This window comes from Pezoporus occidentalis, unplaced genomic scaffold (genome assembly GCF_034315485.1).
Source record: "Pezoporus occidentalis ecotype Australia unplaced genomic scaffold, CSIRO_AGI_Poc_V1 ctg296, whole genome shotgun sequence".
In the NCBI taxonomy this organism is placed as follows: Eukaryota; Metazoa; Chordata; class Aves; order Psittaciformes; family Psittacidae; genus Pezoporus; species Pezoporus occidentalis.
This window is the reverse complement of record NW_026914896.1, coordinates 167,958-190,410: the sequence shown is the minus strand read 5'-3', so window position 1 is coordinate 190,410 and position 22,453 is coordinate 167,958. Positions and strand designations below refer to the sequence as shown.

General features: G+C 43.2%; 2 protein-coding genes across 5 annotated transcripts in view; one reads left to right on the top strand and one right to left on the bottom strand.

The window, feature by feature from the left end:
* Window positions 1-1,476: 1,476 nt before the first annotated feature.
* TPGS2 (tubulin polyglutamylase complex subunit 2) lies at window positions 1,477-22,370 on the bottom strand. 4 transcript variants are annotated; one of them, XM_062626656.1, is made up of 7 exons: window positions 22,206-22,353; window positions 17,725-17,804; window positions 9,003-9,090; window positions 7,218-7,367; window positions 5,477-5,590; window positions 3,853-4,013; window positions 1,477-1,861 (listed from the first exon to the last, which is right to left on the bottom strand). In XM_062626656.1, exons 1-7 carry the CDS (start codon window positions 22,276-22,278, stop codon window positions 1,634-1,636), a joined length of 894 nt encoding a protein of 297 aa, XP_062482640.1. In that variant the 5' UTR covers window positions 22,279-22,353; the 3' UTR covers window positions 1,477-1,633. The 4 variants fall into 4 exon arrangements, with proteins under 4 accessions (XP_062482640.1, XP_062482641.1, XP_062482642.1 ...); XM_062626657.1 differs by having other exon boundaries at window positions 7,236-7,367; window positions 22,206-22,352; XM_062626658.1 differs by lacking the exons at window positions 17,725-17,804; window positions 22,206-22,353 and adding an exon at window positions 15,865-15,951.
* Window positions 22,149-22,453, top strand: part of KIAA1328 (KIAA1328 ortholog) — a 148,395-nt gene continuing 148,090 nt past the window's right edge. Inside the window, exon 1 of the mRNA XM_062626655.1 lies at window positions 22,149-22,242. The gene's annotated coding sequence lies outside the window, so the exon portion shown is untranslated. The remainder of the gene's footprint in view (window positions 22,243-22,453) is intronic.

Here is a 22,453-nt window from a genome sequence, read left to right as displayed (position 1 = left end):
GGCTGAGCCCAAAAGAACGGTGGTAAATGGTGTCACATCTAGTTGGTAACTGCTCACTAGTGGTGTCCCTCAGGGCTCGGTGTTAGGGCCAGTGTTAATATCTTCATTGATGATCTGGATGAGGGGATTGAGTGCACCCTCAGTAAATTTGCAGATGACACCTATTTGGGTGAGAGTGTTGATCTGCTGGAGGATAAGATGCTCTGCACAGGGATCTGGACAGGCTGGATCCATGGGCTGTGGTCAATAGTATGAGGTTCAACAAGGCAAAGTGCTGGCCCATGCACTTGGGCCACAACAACCCCATGTACTGCCCCAGGCTTGCGGCAGAGTGACTGGAAAGCTGCTCAGTGGAAAAGAACCTCAGGCTGCTGATTGATGGAACTGAAGATGAGCAGCTTGTGCTCAGACAGCCAAGAAGACAAACAGCATCCTGGCCTGTATCAGCAATAGTGTGGTAGCAGGGCCAGGGCAGTGATCATCCCCCTGCACTGGGAACTGATGAGGATGCACCTCGAATCCTGTGTTCAGTGCTGGGACCCTCACTACAGCAGAGACATTGAGGTGCTGGAGCGGGGCCGGAGAAGGGCAATGGAGCTGGTGAAGGGTCTGGAGCACAAGTGTGATGGGGAACGGCTGAGGGACCTGGGGGGTTTAGTCTGGAGAAGAGAAGGCTCAGGGGGGACCTTATCGCTATCTACAACTGCCTGAAAGGAGGATGGACTGAGGTGGACATCAATCTCTTCTCCCAGGTAACAAGTGATAGGACAAGATGAAACAGCCTCAAGCTGTGCCAGGGAAGGTTTAGGTTGGATATTAGGAACAATATCTTCACCGAGAGGGTGCTCAGGCAGTGGAACAGGCTGCGCAGGGCAGTGGTGGAGTCACCATTCCTGAAAGCGTTCAAAAACCATGTAGATGAGACCCTCAGTGACACGGTTTAGAGGTGGTCTTAGCAGTCCTGAGGTTAACGGTTGGACTTGATTTTAAAAGTCTTTTCCAACCTAGTTGAGTCTATGATTCTAAGTGGTCTGGGCTGTAGAGCAAGCAACTAGGCCAGTGCAGAGACATGGAAGCCCAAGGTCTCTTTGAACCATGACTCTGAGGGCAGAAACTGGAAGGAGCATGGGGAAGTGCAGAGTTTGATTCTATTAGAAGCAGAAGATATTTCTTTGTTCAGTGGGTTCCAGCCTAATCCATAGCATGCAAGGTCAGGACAAGTTTCTTTCAAAGGAGATGGCAGAAAATATCTTCATACACTGTGTTTCAGCATAGGTCTATTAAAGTAATGGTGACTTACATCTGCTTTCATTTCACTGCTGTAGTTGTACAAGAACAAAAGCTTCCCAATACAGCAGTGACATCAACGGCTTCTTCATGCCCTCTGGAAAGTACATACTGCAAGTAGCAGAAGGAAATTAAATCAGTGTCTCAAGTTTTTTTCTCCCAGTCTCAAGGAACTACATCCCTCCCATGTCAAAGTACATTGTGGCTTTATTTCATGCAAATGCTGCAACGTGTTTTCCATGGGCACATCTATTAATGCACAAGGAACTCCATCTGAACCATTGGCTCTGCATCAGAGAACATCAAAGCTTGTTGAAAATACTGTTCAGGGTCAGATCTGGGGGTCTCACTTCCTTGAAGAATTCCCAGCTAGCGAGGATGTCTTGGAGGAGGTCATGCTCGTGTGACTCTTTTGGGAGCCTGACGGCTGGGAAGGTTGTTTCTTTTTGATCACTGGTGTTTTGTTCTTGCTTTTAAATACTTTATTGGGGTCCAACTTGTTCACGAAGGAATCAGCTTCTTCAGAGAGGAGAGATGTGTTGATGGTTATGGGTTTATACATGTTAAACCATTGCTGAAAGGCAGGATGGTGGGGAAGGAAGAGGTTAAAATCAAACTGCACTTAGACATTTACACCCTCTTCGCCCTCCCTCCTGAGACTTGATTTTGATCACACACCACTTATCAGTTTGCAATTTACAGGACTGCAAAGAGTGCCTTTTGATAAGGATACATAAGGCACAGCTACAGTCCTGGAACTGCCCCACATTCCAGACATGGAAGAGGAGAACCAGACATAAACCTAAAACTAACTTTCCTGCAGTGTAACTCCTATCAGGAGCAACTCTTGATTTAAACAACAGGAAGAAAAGCAAAAGGATGGGTTGAAACTAAACCACACTTACTTAGATTCACACAAGAAGAAAAGATTTAAAATCCTTGGAATTTAAATGTACTTATAAATTGGAACCAAACTAGTTGAACTCTCAAGATACAGTCTCCCTCCCTCTCTTCACACATTCAATAATGCAGGATTTTTAACTCTTTACACAAAGAATTTTGTGTTTGTTTCTCTTCAGTTAGATTTCACATCTAGAAGTGACCACAATAAGTCATATTTTTCTTTTTGGTTCCCAGACGCCACCACAGTGCATTCCTCATCTTTGATGTTTTTCCTATCAGTTTTCCATTGACAAAGTCAGGAAATGAAACTGTGGGCATTATGGTATTACAAATCCCACTGAAACCGTGAGCAAAATGTTGAACAAGATGAACAAAAGATCAATATGAAAATGTAGATGGCAATCTCTTCATGTACGGCTTAATGGAAAACAGCTTTAATACGCCACCCTTGCAGACCTTTAAAAATGATAATGGTTAACACACTAGGAGGATTTTAACTAGCAGAGGCTGCAAATGATTAGGGAATACATGAATGATTTCACTAAGGTTTGTGAATATACTGAACATAACAAAATATTCTAGTAGGAAAATTAGAGAAAGGCAGAGCACAGACATATGTTAAGGGGACCACGCACACAGCCTCCACCGACAAAGAGCACAGTGTAACAGGGAAGACACTAGAAATACAAAGAACAAAATTCTACAGCCACTCATAGATGGAAAGTTGGCAGTGATCTTAGTGAGTAGTTCTGATGCACACAGAGATCAAGGCAGGACCAAGGAACGTCATGCTGGTGAGACAGCTGGCATGTCTGGATGAAGTGCAGGACACTCACCAAGACCTGCCTGGGCTTGCCAGCATGCAGAGACATTGTATTCGCTTATGTGCTGTGTTCAGAAGTATTATCAGTTCCATTCCTCAACCTCTCACAAGGTTGAATCAGGGTTTGACAGGCTTAGGGCCCAGTCAGACACTGCGGAATGGCAGGTGCTTCCAATAGCAGGGTCCTGGCAGACCAGAATAGCAATTTTAATAATAATGAAGGGCTGGAATGGTCACAAGGCTGTACCTGAAGCTCTCCTACAACTACTTCTAGGACTGCTGGCATTTAAATTACCCTTTTTTTTGGCATCATTTTTATCAAGGCATCCCTTCATGACTGAGGAGGATGCAAAGGAATTGGTATTCTTGGCAAGGCTCAAGCCCATAGTCTTCTCTGGGTTCCTATCTAATTTGTACCTGGGCTTTCCTCTTCACCCAGAGAGCAGCAGGCTCTTCCTCAGTGCTACGCCCAGAGACAATCTTACGTAGCTGTGGGGATGAATGGCTTTGCATCTCCTCATTTGCCAGCGGTCACGGAAGTGAAGGCTTGCTTCAAAGTCAACAGAGCAAAGAAATAATTGGAGCTTCACTACCTGCTATTAAAGGTCAAAGGTAGAGTCCAACTCAGGTGAAGAAAGCAGGGTTAACACAAAATGTTATTGAATTTACTAACAAAAATGAATGACTGCTAACATGCTACAGGATATGAAAGACTCATGGCCTGATCCACAGCTCCTTAAGGAGGCCCACTCAAGCCTACAGACTGCTTGTCAAAAGGTGAGATGTTTTTACATCTATGCTTATGCAAAATACTGATGAGCTGGATCCTGCTGTCCTACCTTGGCCTGGGGGCTGACCCCATAGCTGGTGAAGGCGTACTGCCACTGTGGAAGACCCAGGTGGGTAATGAGCAGGCGGTAGTAGGCTGTGAAGGTTTTGGTGAGGAAGTGCCAATACAGAGCTCTGTCCAGGAACCATATCTCTGTGTCTGGGGAGACAACTAGAACAACACAAACACAAATTACACTGTTGTTTTGCAGTGGTAAGATCAATTGCTGGCCATTGTCAGGTGGGAGACACAACATACTTATCAGAAAGGCTGCAGCTTCTAAAATGCAGCATCCCTGACTAACACAGATGGTTATCCAGAGGAATGTGGCTTACTGGTTAGAGCATGGGGACTGAAAAAGATGTAGTTCTGCTCCTGGCTTTACCAAAAATTCTTGTGCAACAGCCATTACACTGACTTTCCCCACCATACAATGGATGCAGCGCTGTTCCTGCCCAACCTGGCGCTGGTACACTGCATGGAACATGCTTGGACATCAGCAACTTTCTGGTGTTAAGTTCAAAGTACAATTATGGCAAACATTTATCTGCTCCACAAAGTAAAAACAACTAACTCAATTGTCAGTCATCTGGATTACTAAATAGAGTTCAGAGTCTGGAAGTCTTAGAACCGTGTGCTGCCAACAAAAACACATTTTGCAAAATCTTTCCACAGTGATCAAGTATTTCTCTGGTGGCTACATCCTTTGTAACATAAAAAGACGTGATTTTACTTGTGAAATTGAAACGCTGAACACTGCTAATTAAACACACTGCCCCCTGCATTGACAGCAACACTGGGAAACAGCACTCCCTTCCCTTGCCCAGGTTAGCCACTGCATGTGCTGAAATCACTAATGCTGCAAGGCAAGAGGTCAGGTAAGTTTCTGCCTTGGGAGCTGCAGTCATGCCCAATGAACACAAGAGATAACAACCACAGAGTTTTGTTAAGGACAGGTATATAACAATTGCACACCCCTACACAGTAAACACACATGTATGCATGTACACCTAGTGACCTGTGCATTGTGTCTGATGAGAACTGCTTTACCAGTGCCTCAGGTGTTTCAGTAATTGTTGCTAACGGTTTTCTCTGTATCTGTCAGAAGAAACAGCCCAGCTCACATCTTTCACCCTGCTGTCCAACCCTTACTACCAAATTTTGGTCTAGTTAGCATCTGGAGGCTCTGCATCCATGCACAGGGTGGAAGAACTAGTCTAAGGCTGTCTCTATCAAGACCTTCTTTAGCATCTACCCATTGCTTCTAAGAACAGCTCCAGGCTTTCTCATCAAAATAGAAGGGAACTGTTTCCAGACATGTAAGTAACCAGAGATATGTTAGTGGCGCTCTGTATTATTTCAACATGGCTGTCTGTAGGTCATATGTGAATGCTTTCTTGTTTGTATGCATGCAGAAATCATAATGCAGAGTCCCAACATTAAAAGGGGGGAAAACATTAGCTCTAGTAAAGTCTCTATGAGGTTTAGCCCCTGACTTCAATGGAGACAGAACACCCCAGTAAATGTTCATCTACAAATTGCAAAGATGATCAGAAATACAAGATGATTCTACACGTGGCCTGCAGATACAATCCACAATGAAAGATGGCTAACTTTGCTCTTTTCAGTCTTACCTGGTTTAGCATGCTTATAAACAAGGCAAACTTTCCCATTCCCATTGCATGGGTCTAATTCAAAGATGAGACTACGAGAATCAAAGTGTGGCTTCTCTGGTTTGTCTCCATGGCCTGAAAACAGGAAAAAACTTGATGAAACATATTTGGAAAACTGACTGTGACTCAGCTGCCAAAAGGCAATTTATTTGATACTTATTAATAAATCAGCCAAGGAACAACTAAATCTATATTTATACTTCTTGACTAAGTTCCCTGTGTTGAAAAAATAAAAGAACTAAACCAAAAAGTGAGAAAAATGTTAACCTCTGTTATGAAAACAAACCAGAGTCAAAATCAGTTGACTGAAAAAAGATATCAAGACGCTCTCTAGTCCTTCCCTGGCATAAAGCAAGATCAGCTTTACAGATGTCACTCCTGAGAGGTGTTTGCTTACTCTTTTCTTACAGTTCTCCAGTGTTGGAGATGCCACAATCTCCCAACAGTCAACTCAAATCCATTGTTATCAATTAGAAGTGTTTCTCAGGTGGATCCTAAATCTTCCTTGCTCCAGCTGAAGTCCATTATTTCCGTCCTATCCACCCTCCCTTTCTTGCCGCACTTTATTCTTTTCTAAGGAGGACAGGGAGAACAGTTTATTCTTTTTCTCTGACAGAAGTCTTTGATGACCTTGGAAACAAATATATTTCTTCATACATTCCAGTGTGACATCAGTGTCCTCAAAAGCCACACTGACTCATATTCAACTCGCGGCCCACAAGCACCACAAAGCATTTCTACAGGACCATTCTGGGATGTGTAGCTGCAAGTTTTTGCAGGACATCAGTTTGAATTTCAAAGCTCCTCAAGACATAAGAGCTGTACTCTTCAGACGAATTTCCTGTGGGAGTCAGCATACGATCTCTTGTGGGGATGTAACTTTTTCTCAGTGTACCTTGTAAGTGCATCAGTGGAAGTTTGAGTGGCTAAATGGAAGCAGAATTTGGCCCATTTCATTACAATGGCTAGAAGATCAAGACTGCAGCCAAGCTGGAATGTGCAAAAGGAATCTTCCAGCCATATTTAGCAGTTACAAGAGCTATAGAGATTCAGAGACAAAACTTAAATCAAATAGCTATTTGTTAAGGAGTCAGCATGACACCTGGCTCTGTTCTCACCTTCTTTATTCTTCCAGTCTTGTTAGACTGTAAGAGGTCTAAGAAAAGGAGTGGGCTTTTCTTTTTCTTTTTCTCTCTAAACTGCAGCATGCCCAGCATTTTTAGGTGGTCTGGAAACACACATTTTCCAGTGTCACCTCACACTGACATGTATTCACCAGAGTTATTTTTCCAATTCCAAAGAGCACATCCTGCTGCCTTTTTATTACCAAGACATAAACTGTTATCTTTTGTTCGTGTGACACTACAAGGACACAAAGACTTTAGAAGGTGAATCACTGGAGGAAGCCTCAGTTAAAAAAATAAATAGGGAAAAGGCAGAATAGGAGCCTGCCACGCTGTCAAAAAGAAGATGCAAGTAATACTGGCAACTGGCAGCATTAACAATCCTCATGAGATTCTCAGCATACAGACCTACCTCTAAAGGCCATAGGGGACTAACAGGAATATATAGTAGATCCAGCTCAGGAGACAAAGAAAACCCCATCTACTTGGGAATGACCTTTGCTGTTGCAATATCCATGTGCTATATCCTAACATCATCCTAACAGAGCAAAAGCGATGAGACAGAGAACATTTTCTACCTGTTAATAGGATGTTACCTTCCTCGCCTGTGTCATCTTCCAGGTCAGCAAGAGTTGGTGCATTAGGCAGAGTGTACATAGAAGAATCTCCAAGCCGACATAGCTTCGAGACACTATTAATCACCATGGAGCCCAGGGGCATTGGTGTATCTGCAATAAGAGTGACCATTAATCACATATAGTGTCAGGAGGTATTTCTTTTCCTCCACGCATCAACTCAACCTCTTTGAAAACAAAGATGGGGAGAAGAGGTGTGAATACCCAGCAGGGCTGGACGCTTAACCAAGTCAGGCTCCAGAGGAACAAATATTAGGCTTTTTCATACATAGAATCGCACTCACAGGTGATGTGACACCAGTGCAGGTATGAGAATTACACTGCTGGCTAAGCCTCTGCTGCAGCTGTTAGCCTAGTCCTGTGAAATCGTCTATTAAAAATCCTGCGAGCTAAAACCACCTCCTCAAAACTCTTTCTTGCTGCTGTCCTTCCTACCAGAAACCACTCCACCCATTCAGACCGTATTGGGTAGCTCACCCTCTTCCACCCCATATACCTGTTCAGGGTGCATTCCCTTGTTTCCCACTCCAACTGTGTTGTCAACATGTGGGTGCTGCTGAATGAATGCTTATCACTTGTCTCTATTGAGGACTAGTACTGTTACCAGACATTGATCACCCTGTTCCACCACGTGCCAGTGTGAAAGGCCTCTGTAGGCGGTACTGGATGCTTGCTCAAACAAGGCAGTAATGTGAGCTGCACTGGTCTCTTTGTAGTTGTGTGCCCTGAAAACAAGAGTCTTCAGAGTCACAACACACTAAATCCCACTTGAAACATGATGGGACTCAGTGCAGGTGCTAGAGCCCTGATTTCAGCTTGTTTCTTGAAATGAAATTTCACTTCCTGAGGAAAACCCCTGTATTTCACACCCATTTGTGGAAGTAAGCAGTGTCCACAGCCCAATTTGACAACCTCACTTGAAGGCAACAAGAGGTAGGATAATAGTTGCAGGCCTCCAGAGAAGGAACTGCCTAATTCTTGCCAAACAAGGACAATAAAGCTTGATCCTGTACTTAGTTCCACCACAGACTCCAGAAATTGCTCCAGTGAATGGACTTGAGCTGGTGGAAAGCAGAATCGTGCTCTAGCATATACATATACGTTTTAATGAGAAAGAGGCATTATCAGAGGGTAACTCTTCCTATTGCTTTTTGATAGGATAATATGCTAGAGCTGCTTCTCTCTCCAAGAACTATAGAGGCAGTGTAGGTACAAGATTTAAACTAGATACCTAAATCTGAGTGTCAATAGCTGGCCAGTGTATTAAAGAATGGTATTTATTTGTTTGGTTTCTAGCCAGTGTTCAGGATACATGTCTCTTTTGTGCAAGTCCAGCACATGTAAGCAACATGCTTCCTTTTGCACCAGGAAGGGATCCTTGATGTGCAGGCATAATCTTTTCTTCACATCTTTAATATAGTCTACTATCCCACACAGGACTACACTCACTTACTAATTCAGAGGTCAGTTTTCTGTAGTCACTGATGAAGCTGCCTAGCAGAAACAAACTACTTCTTGTTTGGCTTTTTTCTTGTTTTTGAAAGTTAAGGAATGGTGCTATTTTTCATTCAAAATTACTTGCCGCATGTGCTTTTGCTCAGACTAAGGCAGGATGCTGACAGATGTGTACTGACTGTGCAGAAAGTAAGGTTGAAATTAAAGAGATCCTGAAAAGCAAAGACTGGCTGCAGGGAAATGAGGGTATTCGTGCATGATACATTGACTTGCCATCGGTCTTCACACTCCAGGTCATCTGAAAGCCATCGGTCATTAGATAGAAGTTCTTTAAATCCTCTGGCAATATGCAGGAATTTTTCTGCAAACAACAATCAGAATGTTATGGGAAAATGCAGAATGTGCCCCAAACCCAAAGTACAACTGAATATTGAATCACATAATAGAACCATGGAACCATAGTATAGCAGGTTGGAAAGGACCTCAAGGATCATCTGGTCCAACCTTTCTTGGCAAAAACACAAGAAAGACACGATACAAGCCCAGCACCCTGTCCAGCTGAATCTTAAAAGCGTCCAACATTAGGGAATCCACCACTTCCCTTGAGAGATTATTCCAATGGATGAATGTTCTCATTGTGAACAATTTTTCTTGTGTCCAGCCAAAATCTCCCCAGCAGTAACTCGTGCCCGTTACCCCTTGTCTTTTCATATGACTCCTTGTAAAATGGGAGTCTCCATTTTCTTTGTAGCCATGCTATAAGTACCGGAACATGGTGAGAAGGTCTCCCCTGAGCCTTCTTTTCTCATGGCTGAACAAACCCAACTGTCTTAGCCTTTCCTTACATGGAAGGCTGCCCAGTCCTTTGATCACTGGAGGTTGGACTAGATGATCTCCAGAGGTCCCTTCCAACCCTAATGATTCTGTGGTTCTGAGATCAGCTTTGTGTTCCTTCTCTGCACCCTTTGCAGCCTGTCCACATCTTTTTTCTATAGTGGGAACCAAAATTAGTGACAGGTCTCAGCTGTAAAAGGGGCTGCTCATCACCACCCTCTGGGTGCAGCCAGTCAGCCAGTTCCCCACCCACCACACAGACCACTTGTCTGGGCTGTGACGTGTCAGTTTTTCTATGAGGAGGCTGTGGGAAAACATACTGAAAACCTTTGAGAAATCCAGGACAATGTCCACCACTCGCCCCACATCAAACAAGCAGGTTACTTTTTGTAGAGGTGATCAGGTTTGTCAAACACAATTTGCCCTTGGTGAATCTGTGCTTAACTTGACTTGTGATAGGCCCCAGGAAGATTTGTTAAGTTTCCTGGGGACTGAAGTAACACACATGTGTGGGTCCTTTAAGACGTTCTGGTAGATGGAGATGATATTTTCCTTTTTCCAGTCTTCTGGGACATGTCATATATCCAAGACTTCTCATAAGATTATGGAGAGTGGCCTTGCAATGACGTCAGCCAGCTCTCTTAATACCCTTGAGTGGATATTGTCAGGGCCCATTGATTAGCAGGGGTCAAGCCTCTGTAACAGTTCACGTACCAACTCTTCCTTCACTGATGGTTGGTCTGTGTTTGCATCAACCTGGATTTTTGTTCCCAAGGCCTGCAGCCTAAAAGTGCTGATAAAGACAGGGAAAGAAAGTGAAGAGAACCTCTGCCTTTTCAGTGTTATTGGTGACTTATTCCCCTATGCTGCTTATCAGTGGGCCCATATTTTTCTTCTGTTTCTGCTTGTTGTTCACATACCTGAAGAACTCTCTTGTACTTTTGACATCTCTGGCCAATTGAAATTCGAGCTGAGCTTTTGCTTTTCCATGTCTCTGCACACCCTGGCAATGCCCTTGAAGTCCTCAACAGGTATTCATCTGCTTTTCCATCTCTGGTATGTTTATCTTCTGTGTTTGAGCAGACTCAGAAGTTCACAGTTAAGACAAGGGGGTCCCTTGCTCTGTCTACTTCCCTTATCTTTAAATGCAATGAATTGGTTTTGTGCTTCCAAGGGAGTGCTCTTGAGAATCTCACAGCACTCGTTAGCTCCTTTATCCTTCATGGAAGCTTCCCTGGAATCCCTCCCAACAGAACTCTGAGCAAGCTGAAGTTTGCTGCTGTAAAATCTAAAAGCTTTGTCTTAGTGCTAAACTTCAGTATGCTCAACTGATCACAAACTCTGCAATATAGTGATCCCTGCAGCCAAGGCCATCACTGAGATATTACAAAGCAGGTCTTCTTGGTTTGTGAGTAGCACACAGTTCAGCAGTGCCTCATTCCTGGTTTGACCAATGTCATCTAACATCTGTATGAAGAAGCAGTCCTCTACGCAGTCCAGGAACTTGATGAATGTGAGTTGCATTATTTCCAGCAAATGTCTGAGTAGCTGAACTCCCCCACAAGAACCAGGCTCTGTTGACCTGAAGCTTGCTTAAGTAACCCAAATACAGCTTTGCTGGCCTTACTGTCTTGGTTTGGAGGTAGGCAGCAGATGCCTATTATAAGGTACCCCTTGGAGACAATATATTTCCAATATTGTGCCTCTGCTGGGACAACTTCCCCACAGCTACTATAAAATGTAACATTCAAAGTCTCATAAAATAAATGAAGAATATTCTGGTAACCAGTAGCTAAGGAAAAGAAACATGCACATGCTGCTCATGTAGATTTATTTAGGGACACGAATTTGTAATATCTCAGGAGATGTTGATCAGATTCTTCTCCATGTCTGCCGCTTATACACGTCCAGTTATCTGCCCTAATGTTGCCTCAATGCATCTATCAGTGGGACCTACGTGCCAGCTGTGCATCCAAATGCAGTGCTGGCCTTCAGTCACCAGTGACTGGCACAAGCAAAGAAAGGTGCTGGCCTCCTCCTGTCTACATCCCTTACTACCTCCTAGGACCAGGGCAGCCCTTCTGCCTGTTAAATCTTTATCCTCAGTCACTTTCTTTGAGTTGCTACAGTCCCTGTCCCCCAAGCTGTGGTGTATCCGCTGTGCAGAACCCTCTAACACACCCACAACCTCTACTCCTGCATGTTTACTCTCTAAGCAAATCCATTTATGCCAGTAGACTGCTACTGACAAGTCCCAGATACTAATGGCTTTGCAGCTTGCAGTAGGCCAGGTCACTTGAGTTAACCCATCAGCAGCCTGGTTGCTAGTACAGTGCTTTTCTAAGCCAGGCAGGGAAAATCTGCAGATACAACAGCTATTAAAGCAGGGAATCTGATACTGTAGAAACTTTGTATTAAGGAGAATTTACTGTCTTTTGATAACAGTCTGCTGATGCCTGAGGCCCTGGTGGTAAGTTTCAGGAGATTACTAAGCCACATGTACATATCTGAAGTTCTTCAGATGCCTTCAACAAACACGCCTTCTTCTGTGGGTTCTTCTCAGTCCTAAATATTTACAATTTCATGCTGCGCTTTCACCACTTCCAATTTCAAGATGCTGTTGTAAGCACAGTGACTAGGTTTAAAACTATGAAGAAAGAAAATAAGACAGACCTCAGAGGGCCTGTCAAAGCCTCAGAAGAGTACACATGTTTACGCAACACTTTCAGTCCATTTCAAGCCCTGCAGTTTTAACTAATCTATCCCACCAGTAAAAATATACATGCAAACAGCTCTCTTGACTTCAGTAGCTGTTCTCAATCCCCTGGGATGACAAAATCTAAGTTTTTAAAACTTCCACTGAGGTATCCAGTTAAATACTACTACAAACCAGGCACAGGTCAATTTAACAAACATAGCTGATTAGGACATGGAAAAATCATATCTGAACAGGTCTTCTGCTCTGAACCTCCCTTTCTGGATGGAAAGATTAATATGTGCATGTTTCTTCAAATGGCTGTGTTCCCCACTTTGTTTTAGGATTCTCCTAACCATGTCACTTTGCCTGACTCCCCAAATTATGGTGCAAAATACATGGGTGGAAAACGCTGTACCAGAGCACATCTGGGGTCTATAGCAAAAGAACTCTCGACAGAAAGCTTCACTAATAGCCATCTCTCAGAAAGGTTTCATTGATCTGTTATGTTACGCTCAGCCACATGACCCTATGGCGTCAAAACAGTGATCTTGTGACAGCAGAGAAACAAGCTACTACTAGATACTAAAAATGGCTTCTCAAGCTTAAAAATGGCTCCTAAAGCTCTGTGCTCCTCCAGCTCCATAAAATACAATATTCCTAATAACGTGCCAGAAGTGGCTTAACCACAGACCTGGCAAGCAGCTGTTTTCACTACAGTCATCTGGTTACACTCATCAGCTCATAAAATGAAATATCCCAAGTGTCCAATATGGTGTGTGAGGTCTACTGCTTTTGTTTATTGTCTGTAACATCCCCAAATATTATGTCTCCCAAGACTCCCAAGAAAGCACAGTCCACTGAGGATAAAGAAGAGTATTGGAACCAGATTATTTTTGCTGCCAAGACCTCATCAACACTGGATCCACAGCTAAAACACTGACATATGGCAATTCACTTAAAGCACTGCTGAAACAAGGCTTCCCAAGCTAATATCCTAAAGGAATGAACAACAGTCAAAGCTTATAGCTTGAGAGAGACTTCTTTTAAAAGCTTAATGAGTTTTATCCAACTTCTGGGGAGAGAAGGAAGGGATTTATGTCACTTCTCGGGCCTTATAAGTACTACAGTACATCAGCAGCCTCCTTTCTCTCTCCCTTATGTTTAATGTCTGGTCTGCCCTAGCTGCCAGTGAATGCAGTACTGAGATGTTCTTGCTGCACTTTTTATAAATCTGACTGGGGAGGCTCCCAGGAGAACACGGTGCTTGGATTTCCTGCCCTGAAAGGCAAGGGGTTGGGGTAGACCTATCTCTAATCAGAATATTATGAAGCCTCACAGGAGAGGAACACTGCATCAGAAATATTATCTACCTCCCAACAGTTCTCCAGAATCTCCTCAGTTATGGGGCTTGAAGAAATATACCTTTCCTCTTGCACTGGTTCTGCTGGGTTCACTTCCCCACCTCTCTCATGGTCAGGGCCACAAGGCAGGCTCAAGATGGGCAGATCCTGTGCTTCTGGAAATCAAGGATGGAAGGCCTCCTAATGCTGAGGGAGAACATTACAAGGAGGGCAGCAAGAAGGACCCTTATGGATGTGCATACTTTTGGGTCAAAAAGCGATATGGTAGAAGCAACAAGGAAGACTTCTAGAACAGCCAGGGACAACCACCACAATTTCCACTGAGATCTGCATGCAGAGAGAGTTTTCAAATTGTCTGGCAGCCTAAGACAGTTGACAACAGGAAAGCACCAGGCTGCTTGAGAGCTTTTTAATGGTTTTATTACAGAAAAATACATCTTTGTCCACAAAGTGCCTAAGGAGAAACAACATATTTCCCTTGTAGAGTTGTAGAACATCAAAGCTCCAGCAACATGATGGGCAGGGATTGCTTACAGCCAGCCAGGGGCAGTTCAGACCCTGCTAATAAGCTAATAAGAGTACAATGACCCCCTTCATTTTCCTTGGCCTGCTGTGGTGCTGAGCACTGTGGTGCTCCAGCTACTCCTAACAGAATGCAATTTTCTGATTTTGAAAATCAAAACAAGGATGTGAGTGACTTACTTGTCTTCTGGTTGAAGCAGAAAAGAAAATGCGGTTCAGACACAGACACAGCTGATACCAGAATGCCTCCTTATCACTATTCTAGTGTAACACTGACTTTTAAAAACTGCACATGGAAGGGAGCAGGGCAGTTGCCAGCCTAATTTTAGGAGTAGGAATGGGTTCATAGGACAATGTAGTTATTAGCACTGGCATTCCAGTGACCTGGAAACTCTGTCTTTATCCCCCTTCTGTTGCATGTCTTACTTTCCTGAGGAAAAGATATCATCTTGCTAGGCCTAAATTTTTATTTAAATATTTTGAACTGCTTTAAAGTTTTGGGGAAATGATGTATATATGTAACAATTATATACTTTACGTATCTTAGTGAGTGTGCTGATTTCCAATAAAATATTGATGATTGATTTCAAATTCCATTTCCTGAGCAGCTCTTTCTGCCTCTACACAAAGCCTGAGAAAAAAAACTCTTCAGCTCTCTTACTGTCATACTGCTTTGTCTCCTGTCATGAAGCCCACCTTCCTCTGCAAAGCCTCAGAGCAGCTAACAGACATTCAACAAGCTGATCTAGGATTTTAGAACTTCCATCACAGCATTCACTTAAATACTAGCACAAATCAAGCACAGCCCAATTTAACAAGCACAGCTGACAGAGGCAAAAAATTTGCACACTGCAAGCACTATCAGAACATGATTTTAATCATAGAATGGTTAGGGTTGGAAAGATTAAGATTCATAATTTAAAGAAATGTTGACTTTCTTTTAAGAATTCCTGAATACCATGTATTTTCTCTTAGCAGCAATACTGCTCCATTTCAAAACTGAAGTAGGACTGGAAAAACTGCTTCTAGAAAAAAAAAAAAAAAGTGGAGCTTTTATTCGCTGTCAATGAAACCACTTTCCCCTACATCATACAAAAACCCCTTCAAATACTTGCATAACCAAAACCGTAGAGGTGAGTTACAAATACAGGCTGTGGCAAGTGTGTGCATAAGTATTGCCACCTAGTGGCTATGAAAAAAAACAGTGATAAAAGTGAAAACTAGATACACTCAAACTTGTATTCACATTCAAGCAGGATGAATTTGAGGAAAAGTGGGGTACAAGTTTATCCTAGAAGGACCTTGGGAGGTGCTGAATGCTTTGCCCTTAATCATCACTGCAGGACGTACTGCAATTGCATGGACTGTGTTAGATATCAGACTTCATGTCCAAAGCTCAAGAAAAAAATATGAAAAAAAAAAGTTACCTGTTAATTCAAGAAGTACATTTGAGGTTTTGTCAAAGCAAATGGGAGCAAACGCAAAGAAACAGATTCCAAAGTCCTTCACCATTAGCAGTCTACTCAACTGATCTACTTAATCTTCACCATTTACTTTCACAATGAATTTAGTCCATCACTGGTGGGTTGGGGATGGAGCTGAAGTTTTGTTTTGACATCTCTGGAGCCAAGTGATTTGGCTACAGCATTTCAGAGTTTGGCTTTACAAGAACAGCTCAATTTTGAAACAAGCCCAGTTTAGTTCAGAGGAGTAGAAGCACCTGATATGAGAGCAGTACTGTGCTCAGGAGAAGCAGTCCCCTCCACTCAACAGAAGAACGAACAAACATCATTCTTGTTGCCACCAGGCCTGACCTGGCTCACAGTCAGAGGCCTCAGACTTTCCAGACCAGTTAATCTGACACTTGAACAACAGTTACAGGAGGAGATCAGGAAACAATTCACATGAACCTGAAAAACCGGACACTTCTGCCTGAGCACAGTTGCTGGCTACTGTACAAGTTTCAGTAAATACCATAGGTTTATATCATATACATTCTGACCGGTTTATAAAATCTTGATATATATCACTAATGGGATAGGGCTTTACCAAAACTAGTGCAAGATTCTTTGCTACTGTTTAAGAAAAACTGTAAAGGGCAAGGTGTCATCAAAGGGGAAGTTATTTTAAGCAGTGGTAACATGTGCAGTCCATGAGAGCATGTGCACTAGTGCATAGCCAGGGCTGGAGGAGGAGGAGGATGTTTTGCTTATCTCCATCCTCTGCCACGCAAAGGCCAGCGAGCTTCTCAGCTGTACCTTCACTACATCTGAGTAACACCATGAAAGTATTTATTCCACCGTACTGGTTATCCCAGCTGAAATTTTATTCCTAATAGCTTGTACAGTGCTGTATTTGGCTTTTGCCTTAAAACAATGTTAACAAAACACCCGTGTTTTAGTTGTTGCTAAGTAGCACTTACTCTGATCAAAGACTTTTCAGTCTCTCATGCTCTGCCAGTGAGAAGGAGCACAAGACGCCCGGAGGGCGCAGACCTGAATTAGCCAAAGGGATATTCTATCCCATAGCTTGCATTGTGCATTACTTGGTTGTTGTATTTTGTTGTTTGTTGTTTTTTTTTGGGGGGTGGGGGGTTAGAAAGAGGGTGTAGAGGGAACAGCGTTTATTCGTTCCTCTATTTCCTTAAGGAAAAATATTATTACTACTATTATTGTTGTTGTATTATTATATTGTACTTTTATTTCAATTATTAAACTATTCTTACCTCAACCCACAGGTTTTTACCTTTTTTTCTGATTCTCCTCCCAGTCCCACTGCAGAGGAAGGGGAGTGAGTGAGCAGCTGCATGGTACTTAGTTGATGGCTGGAGTTAAACCACGACATCCACCATGGTCATGGGATTGATAAGCATACGTATATTTTAAAAAAGGACCAAAAATGCCATCGCTGCCCAGCAGAGTCACAGAACAGTATTCAGGAGCCCTCTGGTCACACCTTTGGATGCAGGGAAGTCAGCTAATGTGAAGGTAGCATGTGTCTTTCACAGTCTTCTAGAACAGGCAATGGGACATGCTTTGGACAAAAGATAGGGTTGGTTAGATGGAGAGGAGCTGGAAGAAAGGGCTGTGAGAAATGGAGGTGAACAGTTGAGACTGAAAAGAGAAAAGATAACTGGAATGAACTGAGTGGCTCAGTCGTATTTTCCAACTTGAGGACTTTACCTTTAATGGCCATGAATAATGAAAAGCTGCTCCATTTTGTTTGAAAGGGAGTAAGAAAATGGTTTCAGACCTGAGTCAGAACAATGTTTGTGCTTCACTGAGTCACCACTGTTGCTGCCTACTACAGCTATGTCATTTCTTTTTAGAGTTGCCATTCTGAATATACCCACACTGCAGAAGTTTTTCTAACAGATTCTGCATATGCAATAGCCTAAAAGACTATTGGTAATACCTCATGAAAACAAACAAACAATATCTCTTTAGGTTCCTCTGTTCCTCAAATTTGGTAGCAGGCTGTATCACAATAAAAGAAAGGGCAGCCATTGCATTTGATATTCTCCATGGGCTGCTGTACATTCAGACAGACCTCACGGCAATATTACCACAAAAATACTCACTTGCTCCCATGAAATGATTGTGTGGCGTTCAGCTGGCTCCTTTTCCACAAACTTCACCTCAGCAACTCCTGGAGAAGTCTCTAAAAGGAAAAGAAGAGCATGTTTGCAGCTGGCACTGTGAGCCAGACAATTTCGCAAGTTATTGTGACTGACAGCTGAGGAAAAGGCATTAATGACTGCAAGCATTGTGCTAGTGACTGAGCAGTCACTTTCTTTTGTCTGTAACTGTACTTGGCAAGTCTTGGCATAAGGATGCCTAGGGCTGCACAAGGTGTCATCCTTTGATGTTTTTTATAGACATATATATACACACACATACACATAGTTCATATTCAAGGCGTAATCTTTTGCAGAGGGTTCATGGGAAAATAAACCATGGGCTCCTAGCAAACTGCAACTCTTTCTTTGTAAGCGTGCCCTGCAGTTTCAGTTGGGTCCGATATTCTTAGTTTCACACAAGATGTAGAAGCGTTGCTGTGAATTGCTAACAACCGTATTCCACAAAGATGGCGCGCTTCAGCACTGGATTCAGTGGGCTTGAACAGATGCAGAGTCTGATCCTGCTGAGGGGATCTGCATGAGCAAACATCAGCTTACGCAGATCCCAGCTGGACATGCGTGAATTTGTTACAAGCACCAAGCTCAATTTATAAAAGTCATCTGAATATTTTATGGGAAAGAATGATATGTAAATGTAGATACTAACCTACATGGTGCTAGCCTTGCGTGTGTGTGTGGCAGTACAGTCTCCCTTGCACTTATTATTTTATGATGTTTTACTTCATCTACAGCCAACTGACAGAGTTCCCACTGACTTTATTCACTTTGGATCAGGTCCAGAAAGACTACTAACTTCTTGTTGTGGGAAGTGCAAGCCCAGCACACAGGGCCGCCGTGAAACAGAAGTGATCCCTATGCAGGGCTTTCAAGACCAGCTCTGCTGTGAAAGTATTAGCTTCCCAAAGCAGTCACATGTATTATAATTGCTTTCTGGTAAAACATACACAGCGCACTAGACAGGAAAGGCAGGCACTAGAGAGCTTTGGTTTGTTTTTTATCTCTAGTGCTGGGCTTTTAATTCTAGCAGTAGTGTTGTCCTTCTGTGTTGTCTGTTCTGTTGGTGGAGGAGCAGCACTTTTCAGGAAATCTAAACTTCACTTAATTGGAAGTATTGATGGGTATGTTGTCAGACAATTTAGAAGACAAAACATGGTACTAGAAAACAAACTCCAAGTTGAAGACAGAAAAAAAAGAAAAAGAAGAAAAATCACAGTGAGTCACCTAGGTAATCTGTCTGTCCAAGGGTTGTCTCAACATACAGAAGATTCTGATGTTTGGCCAAGTGTGACTTCCAATAGGTGGGTGCAATGCGGGGGAATCTGTCTCTTGCTCAAGTATAAGCCACCCATGTGTATTCTGCTTCTAAAGAAGTATTCTGCTTCTGAAGAACCCTAACTGGTCTCTCCCATTTAAGGTATGCAAGCTAATTACTGTAATAGAGCAATTGTTATTTCTGTGATCAAAGAAAACAGTAAGGATGTTTAATTCATCATGCACAACAGCTTGGCTGGGATGATGGAAAATTATGTATCATATCAGTCAAAGAAGATGTCTAGGAATGCGAAAACTGTGACTTCTGAAGAGGCCTGATCCAAATCCAAGATCAAAAGAAAGATAAATTCAGTCTTAAAAGCCTGAATGTTATATTAAAAATATCCATCCTGTGGGTAAACTGATGACCATGTTTAACAGATATGTGTAGGTATGGATGAGAGCTCCGTTAAACATTAATAATGAGGAAAATAAGCCTGCCATGAGCTTCTTTTTCTTTCAGACGGAAGAAATAAAGAAGTCACTTAGGTTAGACAAAAGGATGAAGCTTAAGTAGTTCAGGTGACTCCTCCCTGTAACTATCCTGAATCAAGATCACAGTAAACTCTGTGCTACTTTTAGGACATTTCCTATGGAAGCTCTCAAAAATGCTCTGCAGTGCTAATTACAAAGAGTTGATGTAATGGTATGACACAAAGCTGAAGGGCAAATCATCATAGTATTATTAGTCCTTAACAGTACTGCTAATACTGTCTGTAAGTTGGATAAACTCTCAGCATCTTTTAAAAAATGTGTAAATAGTTGCATTTTTATTTAATAAAGACTTTAAATAGTGAAGCATGGTCCTGCTCTGGGCAGCCCAGAACAGCTAAGACCTACTGTTCAGATTTAGTTGTGAGCAATCAATGTTTCTGAAGTTTGCTGTTACTCACAGAACATCAGGAACATTAATCCTACTGGCAACAGGAAAGATGCCTCTCTTTTCTCCTCAAATTAGAACCTCCATAATGCTTGTGAGAAAACAGTCACTTTGTAGGGCCTTTCACAGGGACTAGAAGTTAAAAAGAACAAAACAACCTCCTTCCCCCACAACCTCATATATGGAATTTGCTTAAAGGAGGGTTTTTGAAATGGTGCCATGAACATTTGTTTATAAAGGTACTGGAAAATGGGGCTTCAAGCTCCCATATACCACACATGCAAAATTTTCTTGCTTAAGAGGAGTATATTGAGTTTCATTACATACTTAATTCTATTTCCTGATAAAAAAGTTCCACAACAGAGTTAAAAGCTTATTACTGCTTTTATGCTGTATCAGGTAGAAAAGTATCTACTGGCTTCATGAGAGTTCCCAAAAGAAGATTTAAAATAAGATAGTTTCTAGTGCCACAAACTACCAAGTAAGGCATCTTTCTGAATGAAACACCCTTTGTAATTTGAAAGAAGCAAACACTGAACAGATGGGTAATGCTTCCCAATTAGCTCAGTAATTCTAATTAATAGGGTGGTACAATTTACATGCTTTGGACTACTTCACTGGGAAAAAATGTGCAAAATTCCCTGAGGGAGTGAACAGACAGAGAAAAGAAGCAGAGTAAAACATCACTGCAACGGACTGGGGTGTGCATTGCTATATTGCACAATACAAGCAATCAGAGATATAGACAGAAAGTCGAAGAAAAAACAAACACAAACCAGGAAACACCTTCCATGTGAAAGGAATGTTACAGGAGTTTCAGAGTCCAGCTGGCACTGCCAAGCCTTGCTGGTGTAAATAACACACCTACCCAAAACAGTTTATATGGCGACATTACATTTGAACATAGATAACATCACGTAGACTGCATACTTCTGAGCCTGGGTGGTGAAAATGTGGGCAGGGCTAGTAAGTTTTCAAAAAGAGATACTTCAAAGAAAAATGTGCTATGATGGCTCATCAGAAGTAGTTTCACCTTTTTAATGCTCACACAGAGTAGATTGACACTGTGAGCTCCCAATTGGAAAACAAGAAAAAACAAACAAGGACCCCCAAGATGTCCAATAGTAAGTCAGTAAGAGAACGCTTAACAGATACTGAGGATGAAATCCTGTTCTCATTGAAGCCCACAGGAAGAATTTTCCTTTAATCTTTTAATCTTGTCTGTTTTAGCAGCTATCTATATGCAAATAGCAATACTCTTCGGTTACCAAATGAAACTCACTGTCCTGCAATACAGCAGATGGGTGAGGGCATTACAGCAGTCACTTCTGGCTTTAAAATTCATAGGAAGAAGTTCTGGAACTGCAATCTGTAATGCTGTCATACCCTACAACACTAGGATTGGCAGAGATGTATAGCTTTCCAGCCATACAAACATGACAGCTCTGTGCCTCGAGCTGCTGATAGATGAAAGGTCTGATGCTAAAATCCTTTACACATGCAAATCCTTTCACCAGCTCTTGTGATTCTACTGCCACGAGCAAAGTTTTGCCTGAGCAGCTTTCCGTTAGGTGTTGAACGCCTTGTAGTCCAGCTGAACTTCAAAGCGAACCGCAGGGATGCAAGAAGCCTCGAGATCTGAGCAAAACCCGGAGACAGCAAGCAGGGCATGCTCTGGAGAAAGTGCCATGGTACGGGAATAGCTACAGAGTGACTATTTATGGGGAGTTGGTCCTGAGCAGATCCACAGATTAACCTACCAGAGCTGTGCACTAGGCTGAACTCCCTTCCATTCGGCGCGCTACCTGCTCACCACACACTGCAACAGAAACTAAGAATTATGCATGATTTTGAACAAAACACCACTTTCTGTGCTTTCTCTGACACTGCGGGGCTCTCTTTAAGTACCAGGACTTCTGCTGCTGATTCAAATAATAGAAACAGGAAGGATGCGTGTGCATGTGGTCCCAGAGGAGGGCCCCAGCCATCCCTGTGCCCGGGGTCCCACCAACAGCCGCCCAGCGCTCACACCCCGCGGTTCTCGGGGCTCGGGCACACACGGCCCGGGACGGGGCGTGGACCGCGGGCCCATGGCGGGGCGGCGCTGAGGGAGGCGCCCTTCCCGCCCGCGGGCGGTTTCTGTGGCAACCAAGTGACCACCACACCACACCACACCCCGCCCCGCCCGCCCCTGGCCTACCTCAGGCCGCTCCCGCCCGCCGCCACTCACCTAGTATCCGTGTGACCCCCAGGGTGAGCTTGTCCAGGTAGGGCTTAACGCTGGCGGACGGCTTCTCCTCCATCCTCCCGGATGGACCTGGCTGCCTTCACCGCCAGCAGCCCGGCACACAGCGGACACCGATGGGGGCGTGTGCGACCAGGAACCTTTTTGTCCTTCCTCGCACCCCTTAGCCACGGCGGCGCTGCGCGGTGCACCGGAAGCTGTAGTCCTGTCAGCTGAAGCTCGCCCGCCCTAAT